At 44.0% G+C, this 16,654-nt stretch overlaps 1 protein-coding gene, 1 long non-coding RNA gene and 10 other non-coding genes across 19 annotated transcripts in view; 11 read left to right on the top strand and 1 right to left on the bottom strand.

Moving 5' to 3' along the window:
- Window positions 1-4,547, bottom strand: part of ZBTB37 (zinc finger and BTB domain containing 37) — a 62,574-nt gene extending 58,027 nt beyond the window's left edge. For 2 of the 3 annotated variants that reach the window (XM_043491104.1, XM_038414849.2), the window contains exon 1: window positions 4,369-4,454. Coding sequence is in view for 1 of the 3 variants with exons in the window: in XM_038414848.2 (XP_038270776.2) it covers window positions 4,369-4,545 (177 nt within the window). In the remaining 2 variants the exon portion in view is untranslated. Of the gene's footprint in view, window positions 1-4,368 lie in introns of all 3 variants that reach the window. The other variant, XM_038414848.2, reaches the window with a different exon arrangement.
- A 109-nt stretch (window positions 4,548-4,656) lies between these two features.
- Window positions 4,657-16,641, top strand: LOC119860153. Of its 6 annotated transcripts, none has more exons than XR_006273858.1 (14): window positions 4,657-4,745; window positions 6,436-6,483; window positions 7,315-7,337; window positions 7,643-7,688; window positions 8,145-8,173; window positions 9,103-9,225; window positions 10,752-10,777; window positions 11,260-11,302; window positions 11,875-11,902; window positions 12,482-12,531; window positions 13,255-13,290; window positions 14,416-14,575; window positions 15,807-15,848; window positions 16,064-16,641. It is a non-coding gene; the product is annotated as an uncharacterized LOC119860153 (long non-coding RNA). The 6 variants fall into 6 exon arrangements; XR_006273857.1 differs by having other exon boundaries at window positions 4,658-4,745; window positions 14,522-14,575; XR_006273859.1 differs by having other exon boundaries at window positions 4,675-4,745; window positions 6,436-6,468; window positions 14,522-14,575.
- Window positions 5,972-6,049, top strand: LOC119860860. The gene has a single exon (XR_005294676.1). It is a non-coding gene; the product is annotated as a small nucleolar RNA SNORD74 (small nucleolar RNA).
- On the top strand, window positions 7,170-7,236 carry LOC119860869. The gene has a single exon (XR_005294684.1). It is a non-coding gene; the product is annotated as a small nucleolar RNA SNORD75 (small nucleolar RNA).
- Window positions 7,490-7,572, top strand: LOC119860853. The gene has a single exon (XR_005294669.1). It is a non-coding gene; the product is annotated as a small nucleolar RNA SNORD24 (small nucleolar RNA).
- LOC119860863 lies at window positions 7,983-8,066 on the top strand. Its single transcript, XR_005294679.1, has one exon. It is a non-coding gene; the product is annotated as a small nucleolar RNA snR60/Z15/Z230/Z193/J17 (small nucleolar RNA).
- Window positions 8,387-8,471, top strand: LOC119860865. The gene has a single exon (XR_005294680.1). It is a non-coding gene; the product is annotated as a small nucleolar RNA snR60/Z15/Z230/Z193/J17 (small nucleolar RNA).
- Window positions 11,119-11,183, top strand: LOC119860861. Its single transcript, XR_005294677.1, has one exon. It is a non-coding gene; the product is annotated as a small nucleolar RNA SNORD44 (small nucleolar RNA).
- On the top strand, window positions 11,691-11,754 carry LOC119860868. Its single transcript, XR_005294683.1, has one exon. It is a non-coding gene; the product is annotated as a small nucleolar RNA SNORD78 (small nucleolar RNA).
- LOC119860859 lies at window positions 11,967-12,043 on the top strand. Its single transcript, XR_005294675.1, has one exon. It is a non-coding gene; the product is annotated as a small nucleolar RNA SNORD47 (small nucleolar RNA).
- LOC119860870 lies at window positions 13,114-13,181 on the top strand. Its single transcript, XR_005294685.1, has one exon. It is a non-coding gene; the product is annotated as a small nucleolar RNA SNORD75 (small nucleolar RNA).
- Window positions 14,368-14,447, top strand: LOC119860854. The gene has a single exon (XR_005294670.1). It is a non-coding gene; the product is annotated as a small nucleolar RNA SNORD79 (small nucleolar RNA).
- Window positions 16,642-16,654: the final 13 nt, after the last annotated feature.

Raw genomic sequence — 16,654 nt, 5'->3', positions numbered from 1 at the left:
AGTACTTGTGGCACCTTAGAGACTAACAAATTTATTTGAGCATAAGCTTTCGTGAGCTACAGCTCAGCTCATGAAAGCTTATGCTCAAATAAATTTGTTAGTCTCTAAGGTGCCACAAGTACTCCTTTTCTTTTTAGGACTTTGGTAAGCCTAAGTGAGAACTTTTGGTTGTAGTTTGTCTACAGACAAGTTCCCTCCTTTCCCTTTGAAAATCACCTTTAACTTGCCCCCACTGTTTAGAAGATAAATTCCAAGCAATAAAACATAACAAACATACATTGTATGAGTCAACGTTGCTGTGAGACCTCGATTTTTGCATTTTCTGGTATTAGTTCCTAACCTTAGTGCTGCAAAAAACCTGGGTAATGCAACTTAGAATCACAGAATTGTAGGACTGGAAGGGACCTCGAAAGGTCTTCTAGACCAGTCCCCTGCACTCAAGACAGGACTAAGTTCTAGATCATCCTTGACAGGTGTTTATCTAACTGGCTCTTAAAAATCTCCAGTGACGGAGATTCCACAACCTCCTTATGCAATTTATTCCAGTGCTTAACCACCCTGACATGGGAAGTTGTTCCTGATATCCAATCTAAACTGTCCTTGCTACAATTTAAGCCCATTGCTTCTTGTCCTATCCTCATAGATTCAGGAGAACAACTTTTCTCCCTCCTCCTTGTAATAACCTTTTTTGTAACTGAAAACTCATTTTATGTAATGGAAAACCTTTTATGTAATGGTCTCCCCTCATTCTTCTCTTCTCCAGTCTAAACAAACTCAGTTTTTTCTATCTTCCCTCATAGGTCATGTTTTCTAGACCTTTAACCACTTATGTTGTTCTTCTCTGGACTTTCTCCAATTTGTCCACATCTTTCCTGAAATGTGGTAACCTGGACCCAATACTCCAGTTGAGGCCTAATCAGCACAGAGTAGAGCAGAAGAATTACTTTTCGTGTCTTGCTTACAATACTCCTGCTAATATATCCCAGAATGATGTTTGCTTTTTCGCAACAGTGTTACATCGTTGACTCATATTAGCTTTTGATCCACTATGACCCCCAGATCCCTTTCCACAGTATTCCTTCCTCGGCAGTCATTTCCCATTTTGGATGTGTGCAGCTGTTTGTTCCTTCCTAAGTGGAGTACTTTGCCTTTGTCCTTACTGAATTTAATTGCATTTACTTCAGGCGATTTCTCCAGTTTGTCCTGATCATTTTGAATTTTAATCCTATCCTCCACAGCAATTGCAATCCCTCCCAGCTTCGTATCGTCCACAAACTTTATAAGTGTACTCTTTGTGCCATCATCTAAATCACTGATGAGAATATTGAACAGACCCTGAACTGATGCCTGGGGGACCCCACTCGTTATGCCCTTCCAGCTTGACTGTGAAGCACATGTGCACTCCCTCCAGGTCTTCACTTGAAGAGCCTTTGGAAGCATCAGTTGGGCAGTACTACTTGCAGGAGCATATGACACTTGTGCCCCAGATGCTGCAAAGGCTTCTGATGTATTTTAAAATACAATTTAAGGTATTGGCCTTATAACACTTGTTTTCTGCTTATATTAGAAAATGCCTTGCTTTGAGGTGCCATAGCAGTTGAGGCCACCAATCTTTGCCTAAAGTTTGGGGGACAGGTTTTCAGTGACGGATCCTCAACTTGAACTTATCCCTTGTAGCACAGATACTCTTAGTCATAAAGAGCAGGCTTGATGACTTGCAGGGAAAGCTGCAAACCCTGGGTTGGAGGGGCTGAGTTGAACAGGAGAGGCTTAGTACTTGTGGACTGACAGTATTCATTGTTGGCACTGGCCAACTTGAATAGCTTTTGAACTGTAAAATGTAATTTGGACCAAGAGCTTGTCAATTATGAACTAAAATGGGGGATCTTGTCACTCTAAATCACCAACTTTTTCCATCAACTGACAAAGCTTGCCGGCTCTTGATTTTTAGCATAAGTATATTTGGTGTCTCAAAGCCTCAGCTCCTGGAGTTGGGTGATAAATGCAGGGAGGTTTGGATTTTTTGTTTTTTTTTAAAAAGCTTCTAACTCTCATGGTTGCAAAGAAGCTCAAAATCATGAACTTTAAAGGCTCAAACAAGGCAAATAAAACCCCCAAGTTTATTCAATTAAAATCTCATGGGGGGGGGGGGGCTAACCATGACTTCTGAATGCTCGAAGTTAGCAATAGTAGGGCTCTCGTCTTAGGTTTTATCAGTACATCATGCAGAGTCTGATATTATCTGGAGACTAAAGAACACTTCACTCCTGATTCTCTTCAGAAACTCCTGCACAGGAGTAGGTGACAAATGTAAAGTTTCTGGTAGCAACTGCTGCTAGGCTAGCATGTGTGTAGAATGTATTGGGGGCAGTGGGGTGTCTCCAAACCACTGCCACCAATAGCCAGAGCAACAGATGGTAGGGAGCACACAAGCCCAACATAACCAGCAGGAGTCACCTGAAACAGCACAAAATAGCATTTAATTCCCTATACAGCTCCAGAACTACTGCTTGAGCCAAACTTCTGGAAACAGCCTCTTAAAGGCTTCAGCTCTGCTAGATTCACACTGATGCTAGCCGTCTGAGCAAACTTCAAGTCACTGTTCTCTGCTTTCTTGATGCTACTCCCCCCCCCCCCCTTCTCCTCACCTCAGTCCCAGGCAAACCACACACTTCTGCTCCAGGACCAGCCCTCTAAGGGAGGGAGATTTGCACAAGAGATACTTCACACAACTGGGCTACAAAAGCTGCTGCTCTACTGTAACACCACTCTGCTTCTGCCAGCTCTTCCAAAACTGGAGCCCCAAGGAACCACCTTCAGGGCTTTTCACTACAAACTAATTTCACCACTGCCTTCCATCACTTTCTCTGGAAGCCTGAATTCAGTCACCAACTAGTTAACTTTGGTGTCACAACCATGTGTACTATTCTCATCTGTATTACCTGCATCTATCTCTTTGACTCCTGCCACTCTTTATCCTTCCCTATTGCACATCTTTGCCCACTGCCACTTTCCTCCCCTTTGTCTTCCTAACAGCCTGTGGTGCTTGCACACTATCCAGCCTCCTTTACTCCAATCACTCCAGTTCCATCAGAATAACACAACTAGAAGTAAAAGCTTTCAGTAAACAGTAAAAAACTGTTAAAAGTTAAAATGCAGAACCATTGTGGCCGCGTCTATAACAAACAGAAGCAACCACATGATCTTATCACTGTAATCTTTTTCTTGGCTTCCACCTTCTGATAAATATTGTTACCCTTCCACTTTAGTAATAAGTTCCTCAAGGAAGGGACTGCATCTTACGTTTGCAAGGCAACTGTACACTTGTTGTGCTGTATAAATAAACATATTTGCAGGGGGTGTTCCCCAAGGTGAAGCAGGTAGGGTCCTGTCCTTCATATGAAAGTGGAGTAGGATAGAGGGTGAGAGGACTTGTGGACCAGGGTAGGGGTGAGAGGGTCTGCCTCTCACAGCTTGCATTGACATCGCACTGCCACCCATGCAGGCAATTGTCGTGTGGGGGTTTAGTCAGGGCATGCCTTGCCATCTAATCCTACTCGGAGCAGATCTAGACAGTGACTAAAAACACGGGTGGCAGTCCATGCCTTGTATACACAAGCAGTCACATGATCACTGGCACTGCCTGGTGGCTGTGCACTTAAGGGAGAATTCCCCCAGAAGTCTAGTGTACACAAGACCACAGAGTAGAGTTATTGCTAAGGAGGATTTCAAGGCTGGCGGGCGACTAAAGAGTTTGCTGGATGGGGATGTCCTGCCTTTTGCGAGGAAAAGAGCAGACGTGCTTCTCCTGGTGGGATAGAGGGACAGCATCTCATTGGGATGCAGCTGTGGGTTCAGGGACAGCCCTGGGATGGGGCGTGGGGGAGAAGTACGATGGGTAGGACAGTGCAGGGGTGGGGGGAATGAGGGGAGCTTGCTCTTGGTGGGCTGGGGCAGCCACTCACAGAGGGGTTGAGGGGTAGTTGTCCTTGGTGGGTCAGTGCTGGGGGTGGAGCGGACCCTCATGGGACAGGGCAGTGGGTGGTGGGGGTGGAACAGCTCCTGGGAGGGGGATGTGGCGGGGAGCTGCCCCCCGTGGAACGGGGCTGGGGCAGCCCGAAGGTGGTGTTGAGATGAGGGGGAGACAGCCCCCGGGGGGCGCCCCGCCGATAGGGCGCTGTCCCATGCGGGGAGGGTGTCCCTGGGAGCGCTGCTCTGCCCTGGCAGGGGTCTCTGGGCCAGGGAGGGGCCCCCTGAGCCGACCCCGCGAGGGTGAGAGTGACAGCGCCTCGGAAGCTGGGCGGTTCCAGGCCTCGCCTCGTCCCACCCCGGGGGGGCTGCCGGACCCCGAATACAGCAAGTACCTACCTCCCGGGGGTGGGAACGGGCCGGAACACCGTCCCGGAAGCGAAACCCCCCGAGCGGGCCGCACCCCGGAAGAAAATTCCTCCCCCCTCTCCTAGCTCGTGTCCCCCCGCCCCCCGGTGCCCCGGTAAGGAGGGGCCGCGCGTCATGTGACCACGCCCATTGCAATGCGGCCGCCATGGTTCTTTGGGGGTGGAGCCTAGCTTCCGTCATCGCCATTGCTCTGTGGGTAGGTCCTATGAGAATAGTGTTGCGGGGACCATGATTGCCGCTGCACTGTCACGTGACAGCGTTTCGCGGCGGACATATATACCGCAGGCACCGCCTCCCTCCTTCCTTTTGCTGAGCGGGCGAGGGTGGGGAGGTGGCGGTGAGGCTGGGTGAGTATCGCGCGCCTTTAGGCCGCTCTGGCAGCTCGATGTTGATCAATGCCGACGCCATCGCCGTCCATGGGCGGTGTGGCCCCTCTGTTGGAGGGGTTTTGCCGCCGATGGATGCGGGCTGAGGAGGATGGAGGTGGATGGTTCGCGCCCCCCCTCCCCAGCCCCGCCGTGAGTGGGCTCCTGCTCCTTGGGGGGGGGGGGCGCGAAGCTTAGGTGGCTTCATTGATGTTAATTGAGGACTCGTGGCCCGTGAGGTCTGGGCTGGCTGGAGCACCAACCTCCCTACCCCCGTCAGCCTAGCGGCCTCGCTGAAGGAGGAGCGTTGTATGCTGGGGGTTGTAGTGAGTGCCCTTGCGCTTTGCTAAATTGGCGTAGGGATGGCTTTGGTGGGCTCCGACTTTGAGGGCCTCAGAGGCTCTGCATTGTAGGGTCTTGGATTGGACTGTGGGGCTGCACGTGGTGCAGTGCCAGGAGAGCTGGACTTTGCCCTTAGCATCCCCGGTCTGGGAGGGTCTTTAGTAGAGCCTTAAGTGACTCCAGAACAGTGGTTTTCAACATCTGGTTTGTAGGTGATTCCTAAGATTTTCAGAGGGGTCTGCACCTCCATGCAAAATGTTTTATGTTGCTGCAAATGAAAAACGCCTGCTTTAGAGAAACGCCTGCTACTAGACTGGCAAAAGCAAGTCTTTTGTGTGTGTGACAGTCCTTGGTTCTCAAAAGGTAGCCCATTGCTTTTCCTAAAACTGTTCAGACACAGGATTTTTAGGCCTGAGCTCTACGAACGAGCAACTTGTAGGAATAGATCAAAAATAGTGTTGTGGCCCCGTTCTCTATTTTATAGTCATGTGTAGGCTCATAGTAGATCACCAGAACCTGCTGTAGCTTGGGTGCCCGTTGGTAGCTTCTCAGTAGGAAGTAGCTTGGGGAGGGACTGGCCTTCTTTCCAGCCCATGTGGTAAAGGTTGAGATGGAACTGGAAAGATGTAGCATCACTGTAGTTGGAAGGTGGAAACTCCCTTAGAGTAAGTTGGAAAGGATACCTGAACATTGCATGAGAATACCTAGTGGAAAGTGTTGAATCTCTCCTAGTGTATGCTATCTGCAGGAGTAGGAGAGCAAGCAAGTCTTTGTACAAGCATGTTTTTTCCTTAGTAATAGTTATCAGGCCCAGATTTCCTTTTTTTAATGGGATAATGTTCTGTCTCAGTGCAACTTGCCCTCCGTGTACATGCACATGATGAAAACCATGTTGGTAGGGACATCTGAGAGTATGATGAATGCCAACATCTCTGAGCTGGACATGGGGTGACTTCATCGCTGGGCAATGACATAAATAGTTTGGAGGTAGTATGTTCTAATCCAGTTTACACAGGAAAAATTAAATTGTATTAGTGATTGCCTGAGTGTAACTAGGTGCTGTATAAAGTTGTAATTGCATTGGTGAAGGAATGGTGGGTAATCATTAATGCCCGGGGGGAGGGGGGCTTGGATTTTCTTACTGCAAAAAAAAATCTATCTAGTTGGCATTAACTGGCCCTTTTAATAGTCTGAGACCTAACAATAGTGCCTACAGAACAGGTTTAAGTGAATTTGTCATGCAGTGTGTGCTGTAGCTGTTATCTAGGTAGGCTTTTTTCTGAGACTGAGGAAATTATGTAATGTATACATTATATCTTTCTGTTTTTAGCCATGATACATCAAGCAAGTTCTTCCCTCACTGGTAATAATAAAACTGGTAGGAACTGCTTTTTAAATGTAGGGTTTAATTGGGGGAAAAAATACTACACCTCTACTGTGATATAACATGAATCCGGATATTACGCGGTAAAGCAGCGCTTGGGGGGGGGGCGGGGGGCTGCATGCTCCAGTGGATCGACACAAGTTCAACATAACACGGTTTTACCTATAATGTGGTAAGATTTATAAGCACCTGGCTCCTGAGGACAGCGTTATATCGGGGAGGTGTATCTGGCCTAGTACAGGTCCACTTGAAGATGTCGGCTTGACTATTCTTAAGAAATCTGGAGTGCCTGCTGATCTCTCAAGATGCAGGGCCAGTGTTGCATGAATTTTCCAGTAGCTGTTTATATAGCAAGTTGCTCTTAATTGGCCCTCTTCTGTGGTTGTATGGGCAATCCCTCACCCTACTGTGGGCGAAGAACACCATTCTTTCCCTAGGCTTTATATATCTCCCTTCAATCAGTCTAAAGGGATACTCCATTCTGCAGTTGTTCTCCTTCCCTCCACTAGAAACACTTCTGCATCCTTGGAGGTCATCTGAAGGGGCTAAACAATGGCTTGATTTTTGGGACAGGACACTGGCTCACATTCTGACTTCTAGGATAATCACTTCAGATGCATTTTCTTCATATAGGCCTATAACAAAAGGTGTTGAAGTGAAAGACTGCTATTAAACTGAACAGCCAATGATGCTTTAAAGATAAGAGTAGTGGACAGAAGTGATTTCTGAGAACTCTATTCTGAGGCTTTATTCAGTGTCTGTTATCTTTGATCTCAGACTTTGTTTTACCAATGCCTGATTTGGTTTCTTTGTTTCTTTTGTTAGCAGACCTGATGCCACTTGCTAAGGTAAAATCCTGTTTAATTTTTGCATCATAAATGAGGAACAAGGTTACTTAAAGATAACTAAATGTAAATTACAGTCTAGATGCCTTATTTTTTAATCTGATAAGTACGCTAACTAAACATTTCCAGCAGCTAAATACCAGACTTTCCTCTTGTGCCACAATGATGACACTTATTTGCTACTCTTGACCAAGAGAATGATGAGACCTCTCAACCACCTGTATTTCAAACTGAGGCACAACACTGTTGGGAACAGTTTCATCTATTGATGTCTGAACCTGCTTCATAACTCTCCTCTCTTTTCTCAGGATTTAATGGAGGAAGTTGGAAGCCCCATAGAAGGAAGATTCTCTGGTAAGAAACAGAATAACTCCTCTTGAAAAAACATCTCTATGGTCTATTCATGGGTTTCTCCTTCCTTTTATGGAGCTGAGGCAGTGCAATAGCAAGGGTGGTTATGGAACATGTTTGGAGTTCTGTGTCTGCTTAATACAGCAGAACAATTCTAACTCTTGCTATTACTCTGAGGCTCTTGGATTGTCTTCTCCGGTTGAGTAGCTTTCTCTAGAGCATCTTTTCATTCAGAGCCACTCCCACCTAAACCAAACTCCTTATTAGAAAAATAGCTTAGAACCAGTCTCACCAAAGCCGATACAGTGATGACAACATAGTTCAGCAGAATGCGCAGTGACGAACACAAGCTTTGTCTTTCGCTCCTATCTGATGTATCTGGCTATCGTGACCCCCAGTACATACTAGAAATGCTAAAATGGTAATGGTGCCTAATTTTTTCCTTTTCTCTTCATGTAGGCCTGAAAGGTGAATCCTGATAATGAAATGTAAGTCATTAATTCTGACCTGGGCAGGTTGTTCCTCTGGCAAAAACTGCTGATTAAAAGTGATATTTGGTTAGTAAATAGTGTCTGGGGAAGAAATCAACTCTAAAGAAGTGGCTTATTTTTGGGATGTCCAAGTCTTTCATACACCTCAGACAAGGAAGTAACTTGACTTGCTTTGTATTTTCAACTGCTGTTCACTCTTGTCTCCAGTGGAGGCTGTATATGATGATAACATAGTTCAGCAGATGGTCTATGAAGAACATGCTGTACTGTCTTTCGCTCCTATCTGATGCATCCTCCAGTTGCTTGTGATTTACTCTGGCAGCCAGTTTGCATGGAAAGCAGGGGTCAGAAATGTGCTCTCCCCTTGTCTACCAAAAAGTGCTCTGAAGAGTGGCTTAGGCAAAAAATATTTTGCTAGTCTTCTCTAGTAACTGGATTAGAGAGAAACTCTCAAGGGGTGTGGGGGGGAGCCAGTTCCCACAAAGGAACCTAGAAAAGGTGAAGCGCAGACTATATTAGGAATAACTTGGTGCAGAACTTATTTTTGTGCTTGGATACTATTGAGTGTCCTAAAACGTATTGGATCAAATAGCTTGGTTTAATACACTTCTGAAGTCGATGGATGTGCAGTAGCTATACAGGAAATGCTATGTAAAGCCATTTCTCCAGTCTGTTTTGCCCATTAAACTAGAACAGTTAGCATAGTAACACTACAAATCTAAGCACTTAAAGACACACTTAAGTGTGTCTACATGACGGCATAGAAAAAACTTCTGTCTGTAGATACTCCACCTCGGAGGTCGTGGTTAAGTTGAGATCTTTTTTTTTAATCAATCTAGCTGCATCTGCGCTGGGAGTTGGGTCAAGTGCTCCAGTAATACTCATACCTCTAGTTATTTATTGTATGGTAAATGTCTCTTTTACAGGCTGTGTTAAACAGATTGGCTTCGGATGACCAACTGCCTGATCTATGGAGATAAAAATTCAACTTAAACACAGTTCCATATTGTTTGCAGGGAGAGTAGAGCACAGGACATTTCACACAAAAGGTAACTTGGAAGGACACACTTTCTAGTGTAAATGCTACATATTCCACACTGTCCTGCAGTCATCTATTGAATCTGCTCTACTCTTGCTTTGCTTCTCTCCTATTGATTGAATGTTGGCAGTAGGAAACCTTGAGCTTTAAAGTGGAGTGAAGCCAGGAAGGGGAAAATATATGGAACAAACAAGAAATTTAGTTAAAAGGAAAGGAGTACTTGTGGCACCTTAGAAACTAACAAATTTATTAGAGCATAAGCTTTCGTGAGCTACAGCTCACGAAAGCTTATGCTCTAATAAATTTGTTAGTCTCTAAGGTGCCACAAGTACTCCTTTTCATTTTGCGAATACAGACTAATACGGCTGCTACTCTGAAAGAAATTTAGTATATAAGGTTGATCTAATAGCATTTGATCCTACTAGACCATTTTCACTAAGACTCCTCAAATGTTTACAATGAATATTCGTCATATGGTGTACAACTCTCCTTTAAAATGCAGCAGGCATAGCTTTAGGGGAAGTGGCCACATCCGGATTTTAATCTGGCAACTAGGCTTAATTAGACTAAGTGCAGAGTACTTTTTTCCCAAGCCCTAACCATTTTATCCTGCTGTAACATTGGAAGTTAACTTACTATTGACTAATTGTGGGAACTGTCTGTTTTTAAAATCTTTGTCCATAAGACTAAGAGGCAGCTCTAACGGAGACAAGAGTTGCAGAGGAAGACACTGACAGATGCAAGAAGCTGTTGAGTTAGTCAGGGTTTGCTCCAGAGGGAGCCCTATCTATCTCTTTATTTTGGTGGTGGCCTGATGTAAACTAGGCCTTCAGGCTTGTTGTCTTCACTGCAGAGTTAACTTAGGAGCCACACCTGAGTAAGATCCTTCCTGTTCATATACAACCCTGTGGCCTGAGTGGTACTTTACACTCAAGCTAGCTGGCCTGTCTGAGGGTATACCCTAATGCCTGAGTGCTGCTTATCTCCGTGCTTTGCAGTCAAGACTTGGCTAAATCAACTGAGTGCTGATAACCATACAGTGCCTTCCCATAACTTCCACCCTAAGTGCTCAGGACAGACAAGTTCTCCAACAACTCACTGTGAACAAATCATAGAGCCATGGGATATACACCCAAAAGTCCTAGCAACACACAAATGCAGGACCAGTAACTCAAGATATGGCTTTGCAGTTTGGCTGCTTGCACCCAGTTTAAGCCAACATGATCACCTGATCACCCAACTGCTGATCACCTGAGTTAACCTAATCAGTGAGGAGATGTATCCAGGAAGGGGGCAGTAAAATAGTTCCTTGAGGGTCTCCTAGAATTGGTGCAGGATTCTTAGGCGAGTACCCATCTCCTACATTAGAGAGGATGTCGTGTAATGGAAAACAGGCTGTCTCTGTACTGTAGATGATGATGAATCAGGTCTCTGATCCTAATGAGGATAAAATTGACTAAACTCTGATACAGTTCTATAATTAAATACTATAGAAACTTATTATGAGTCTCAGCTAATACCAGCTTTCTCTTGCAGGCTTCCAAGGGGTGCTTGGGTATCCTGTAAGTACTGTATTTTTAACTTCATGGGAATAACAGTAACTAGAGATGGGAAAGGGATGGGTCTAGACTATGCCTCTAAAATAATGAGGTTCTAGCTATAATTGGAGAAGCTGTTAAAGTATCTAGAAATAGCAATGCTGGTTTATTGCACATCACATACTAAAATAGTAGAAGGATGGGGAGAACTGGCAAAGAGCCCAACGTTAACAGCTTACCCCATGTAGCAAACATGTACAGCTTCCATTGACCTGAGAAGTTTCTCATCTGCTACTCGACTATGGCCTATCCTCACCACACTGATTTTAGTTAAAAACTGATTGTTGCCCGGTCCATGCAAGCAGCCTGTATGATGAAGTGCAAATAGACTGACTCAATCGTGGAGGTCTGTAATTAGCTCTATCTGATTTCAGGCATCTGGCTTGGATTTTCCTGTTGCATGGTTGATTGTTTCTGGGTTGTCCTGACACTCTGCTTCATTCCAGGACTGGGGTGATTTGGATGTATGGAGTGCTGCTATTAGCAGTGGTAAGTAATCAGTCTGCTTAGTTTTGCTTTGGTTTTAACTTGGCTATTAACCTAACGTAATATACTTTGGTTCCCTGCTGCAGTCTGGTGATCAGATGCTGGCATCCAAGGGTCTCATGCAGTATGGTAGAAATCATACTAAAGTTCTTAAAGTAGAATTCCTGTGAGGTTTCCTGGTTTGTCCTTTTTTCCTTTTTCTGCCACAAGATTTCAGGTACTGCTAGCCTGCAGGGCTCACTTAAGGATAATCCAAGAGTGCTTCACCAGAGACTTAATGCTTTATTTGATACCTGTGGATAAATCGCTACAGTGGATTTTAAAGACTTGTGTTCTAGGGAATTGTGGAATGTTGTAGGCTAATCCACATAGCAGCTTTCTCCTACAGGGTTTATAATGATGTTGAGAAATGTCTGACCTGAAAACACTATGTGGACTACTTCATTTCTGAAAGACCCTGTAACTGAAATAATACAGAACTAAAAACACACTATTTTACTTTATGCAAAATTGTTTCCTTTTTACTTATGGAGAACTGTCAAAAAGAAACTAATGCTCTCACTTCTGCTTGTTAGGTCCTGTCACTGTCTTGAAGAAACTTGGGTGAGTATGCATTTTTGTTGGGACCAATCAGTTGTTAACTTGCAGCTAGTAGGAGCATTGTTGTAACCAGTGATGAAATTTAGATTCTGCCAAATGAATGTCCGTGATATTATTCCTTTCCGTTCCATTTACCCTGAGGTTACATTCTTGCTCTGTCAAAGTTAGAAATGGGAAAGGGAGTGTCCTCTAAACTTAGACCAGCCCACTGAAGCTTGGAGTGGAGGGGATTTTAAAAATGTACTGAATACATGGAGCGTATTGTGGCTTCTCAACTGTTAGAATTCTTTAACTTGTCCCTTTTGCTCTAAAGGTTACCCATTTCAATGACACTGTCTGGATTAACATCTCTCAGATGACAGGGTCTGAAACCTCTACTGCTTAGGATGGGCCAAGGAATGATCTGTTCACCCCCTTAAATGATTAGATTAACGAAACTTTTAAAAAGCTGGTTCATACTTCACTTGGTCACTTCTGCTAGTCTTCCACACTGTAGATCAAGAGGAAATTTATAGTCTACCTAGTTTGGGTTATTAATTCGCATTATAGTACACTTTAAACAACTTTCTTTCCCCCCATAAGCATTAATATTAGAAGATGACGGATGATCAGGACAGCATTTCAAGTGAGAGGTTTGTGTCTTACTCTGTTCCTTTGCGGGTTATATGTGACAAAGCCAGCTGGGTTTTAATACTGTCAAAGTAACTGCATTGTGTGATGGAACCAACCTTTCATTGTTGTGCTTGTATGAAGCTCAGTGGCTTCACTTAAATACTGTAGTTTTAAACTCTGGTCCTAGAAACTGACTTGTACTGTTAAACATTAACACTATCAGGAGATTTGTGGTAGGTGTGCCTCTTAAACAATTAAGGAGCAAGCCCTTCTTCTAATTGTAAGATACTAGGGCTTTCAAAAACACTCAATTTTAGCCCAGTACTATAGTCAGTGGGAAAAACTCCCATTAACTTAAATGAGAGCAGAGGGGGGCCAACACAGAGCACTCTCAAAAAAATTTTAATAGGCTTGTTTGGTGGGACTTGCCCATCTTGAGATGCTCAGACTGAGTCAAAGCATAGCACTTGGAATCCAGATTAAAATCTACTAACTGCATATCTAGGATGCCTCCCCTGAAGCTGTATGATATAGGTTCCCTTCCCTCTTGCTTTCCTTTACAACTGAACAAACAGTGACGCTTGGCTTGGGGCTAGAATTGAAGCCTGTGATGACTTAGATTATAAGAGTAGTGGACAGAACAGGTTTCTGAAAACTTCACTCTGAGGCTTTGAAACTAGTAGTATGTCTGCAGGTGGAGCAAAGAATGACATGTAACATTTGAATTTTTTTTCCCCCTCCAGAACTGGAGCACACTTGGAAAAGATCATTTTGCTGAGGTAACTCTTCACTTGAACTTGGAGTAGATTCTTTGCTCTAGATCTCTGGCTGCCAGTGGAAGCACACACTATGCTAGATATGTGCATTGAATGAACTGTTTGCAGCTGCTATTAGTTGCTCTGCTTTTTAGAGTTAGCTCTGGATAGTTGCCAGAACCTGGGAATGGGTGACAGCCGATGGATCACTTGATTATCTGTTCTGTTCATACCCTCTGAAGCACCTGTCATTGGCCTCTGTCAGGAAAACCGGATATTGGGCTAGATCAGTGGTTCTCTAACTTTTGAATTGGTGACCCCTTTCACACACAGCCTCTGAATGTGATCCCCCCCCTTATAAGTTGAAAACACATGTGAAAATATTTAACATGATTATAAAAGCTGGAGGCAAAGTAGGGTTTGGGGGTGGAGGCTGACAGCTCACAACCTCATGTAATAACCTCATGACCCACCCATTTGAGAACCCTGAGGTTAGATGGACCTTTAGTCTGACCCAGTATGGCTGTTATGTAAATGCTAAAGCCACGCAGCTCTCTGCACAGGCCCAAAGCCATAGTGGACTGAAGATGTTTCTGAGAATGTAGGGCTGAGGCTTTGCTGCTTATGGATGTCTGTAATACAAGTATAAAGAGGTGAAGCTCTTCTAGTCTCATGACTAAAAATGACCACACAAGAATTACCAGACATGACTTGATATGGTAAGTTAGCTGTTGCATTTATCTGACATGTCAATTATGAAAGTGATATTTTAAGAGATTCCTCTTCCACTTCAGTTTTATGAAACCTCCACTCTTACAATTGACCAACCTCACTGCTGGTTCATCACCAATTCTAAAAAGCAGAGACATCTCAGAATAAGTCTCACCCAACCCAGCATCATTTCTCCATCTCTTCTATATGGTTTGACCTAATTGTTTTTATATGCTAGCTGTCTCAGTGGCAGGTTGGAATTAGGGTTGTGTGTTGCAGTGTGACTTTCAGCTCTCTACTGAGGGTGAGAGAGTATTTCGCTCCAGCAGCATTGAACAAAACTGTTCCACTGCTGACTATAAAGTATATTGGTGAAATGCTGACTGTGTGTACTGTTAATGATGATTTTGTTGTAAACAATGGGAATCTCTCTGAAAGAGAATGAGGAGGACTCTTATGCTGAAACAGTACAGAACTTCAAGCTGTCTCTACTAAGAATTGGATTCTACCAACCAGAACCTGTTGGTAAAAACTGAATTGTTAGAGTAAAGCTCTTCAAACATTTTATGAAGCAATCAGCCCACTGCCTGCCTGAGAGGTAAGGATAAAGCAGAGTACTGGGAGCTTATTTTAAAGATCAAGGTGACTTGGGCATAGATTTTTGGAATCTCTTCTTGAGGGTCCATTGGACTGTGACTCCAGTGCAGTTTAGTGAGGAGTTACTGAAACCTAGTGCTGAGACAGATCTGCTTTGCATATATTTGACCATATCTGCCAGCTCCCATGACACTCTTCTTTGTGTTAGTCCTGCAGTTCCTGTTCACCAGTGGGGATGTCAAGAAAATTCTGACTCTCACCAGCAGAAATGGTCAATTAGTTCTTTATGCAGAATTATTATTAGAAAACAGCTTGACTTCCATGGCTGACCATTAGAAGGACAGATTCTGTCTTGCTTCCATTAAAGCTAATGGGAGCAGGATTGGGCCCCCTTCTGCTGGTGACTGTAATACAGTCTGATCACTGCAGTCAGACAAAGCTTAGTAGCCCATTTTAGTCACATTCTACCTTGAAGTAACTTTGAATCAAAGAGCTGCTTTAAAGCAAGCACATCTTAGTCTGTCATTAACTTCATGCTCCCACTTTGTGGGAGAGGTAACAGTAGAGGGATAACAGCCTGAAACTAAACACCCCAGTGAATGAAAGTGCTATTAAGCTGATACAATGATAACATAGTTCAGCAGAATACACAATAATTAACACAGCTTTGTCTCTATCTGATGTATCTGGCTACACCTGAATCCTGACATTAAAGGGCTCTTGTGGTCTTAAGTGACTATGAAAATAGCACCACCTTATTCCACATTACCATCTCCTTGGGGGCAATTAGTATGTCCACCTGAAGCATAACTTGCTCATGGGTGGCTGAGGGCAGAATTCTATAATCAGGGGCAATGGCTTGGCCTGCAGAACCTCTATGGGGTGTGTGTAAGGAGAACCTTTTATAAAAGACTTACATCCTGGTGTTGAGCCTTGTAAGTCCAGTCAAATGCTGTGACATGATATAATCTGGCTATGCTCAGGAAGGTTCCTTAGTTTTGCAAAGATCCAGTTGTACAGATCTGCTAGCAGTTATGGTCATCGCTGTTGCACTTGCATTTTTACAGTGCAGGTTCTAAAATGCAGATGGGAAAGGGCACTTGTAATCACTGATATTTGATTCTGCCAAATGAGTTCCAGTGCTGTAAACCATTTCTATTCCACTCTTGCTGAGGTGGTGCTACTGATGAGAGAACTGTTAATTAATGTCCATTTTCCTTCCCTCCCTTTAGGGAGCAAGATTGATTTGAGTGGACAGTTAAGGAACCAGAAAGGTGGGTATCACTTTACTCGCATTGATTCAACACTTAACAGTGAAATGCTGCTTTGATCCCTTTGCTGGAATGGAGAGATGATGATTACAGCCTTAGCTTGAACTCTCTCTCTGATGAGTGATGGAAAATCTAAGGTCTGATCTGTTCCTGTCAATAAATCTCTTGTGCTTTAGAGTTCAGTGCTTCACCTTAAACAGTTTTTTCTCTCCTTGCAGTGTGAGGAGTCTTTGGATACACATTTTGATGTTTTAAGTTTTGCCCACAGAAGACAGTGCCCTTTCTTCTCAGGTCCTTGGGCATATAGCCATGGAGGGGCTGGAGTCAATCCTGCAGCAGTGGGTGTGTCAAGCTGAAGGGAAGCATTCTCTCTGCCACCCCATTTAGACTAAAAGTTTGGCCTGGAGTCCTTGTGTAACAGTCCTGCCTGTACTCAGAGCCTACCCGGACCATTTAAGGGCTTGCAAGCATGTTGAAAGGATGGATGAAGCAGCAGTGCCAGGATCCTTGCTGTATTCTACCCTTGCCACAGTAGGTGACGTCTTCTGGATGAAGAGTCCTCTACAAATTTGTGCAGAAAAGATTTTAAGTTCAGAATGTCTCACAGAAGCATGTTATAAGTGGGCAACATTAACATACACTTTTTGGTCTCTTCTTAAATAGCCAATTAAGACACTAGACCTGCTCTGAACTTGAACTTTTCTGCCATATGTGCTTTTTAACCAGCATTAAGTAACTTTAGCAGTAAAATAACAGCTGTCTAAGAAATGTGCTAAAATAAACTCATTAGAAATGACCAGTCTGGAGTA

Source organism: Dermochelys coriacea, chromosome 8 (assembly GCF_009764565.3).
Source record: "Dermochelys coriacea isolate rDerCor1 chromosome 8, rDerCor1.pri.v4, whole genome shotgun sequence".
Lineage (NCBI taxonomy): Eukaryota > Metazoa > Chordata > Testudines > Dermochelyidae > Dermochelys > Dermochelys coriacea.
The sequence above is the reverse complement of the archived record's forward strand: the minus strand, read 5'-3'. Positions and strand labels throughout refer to the sequence as shown.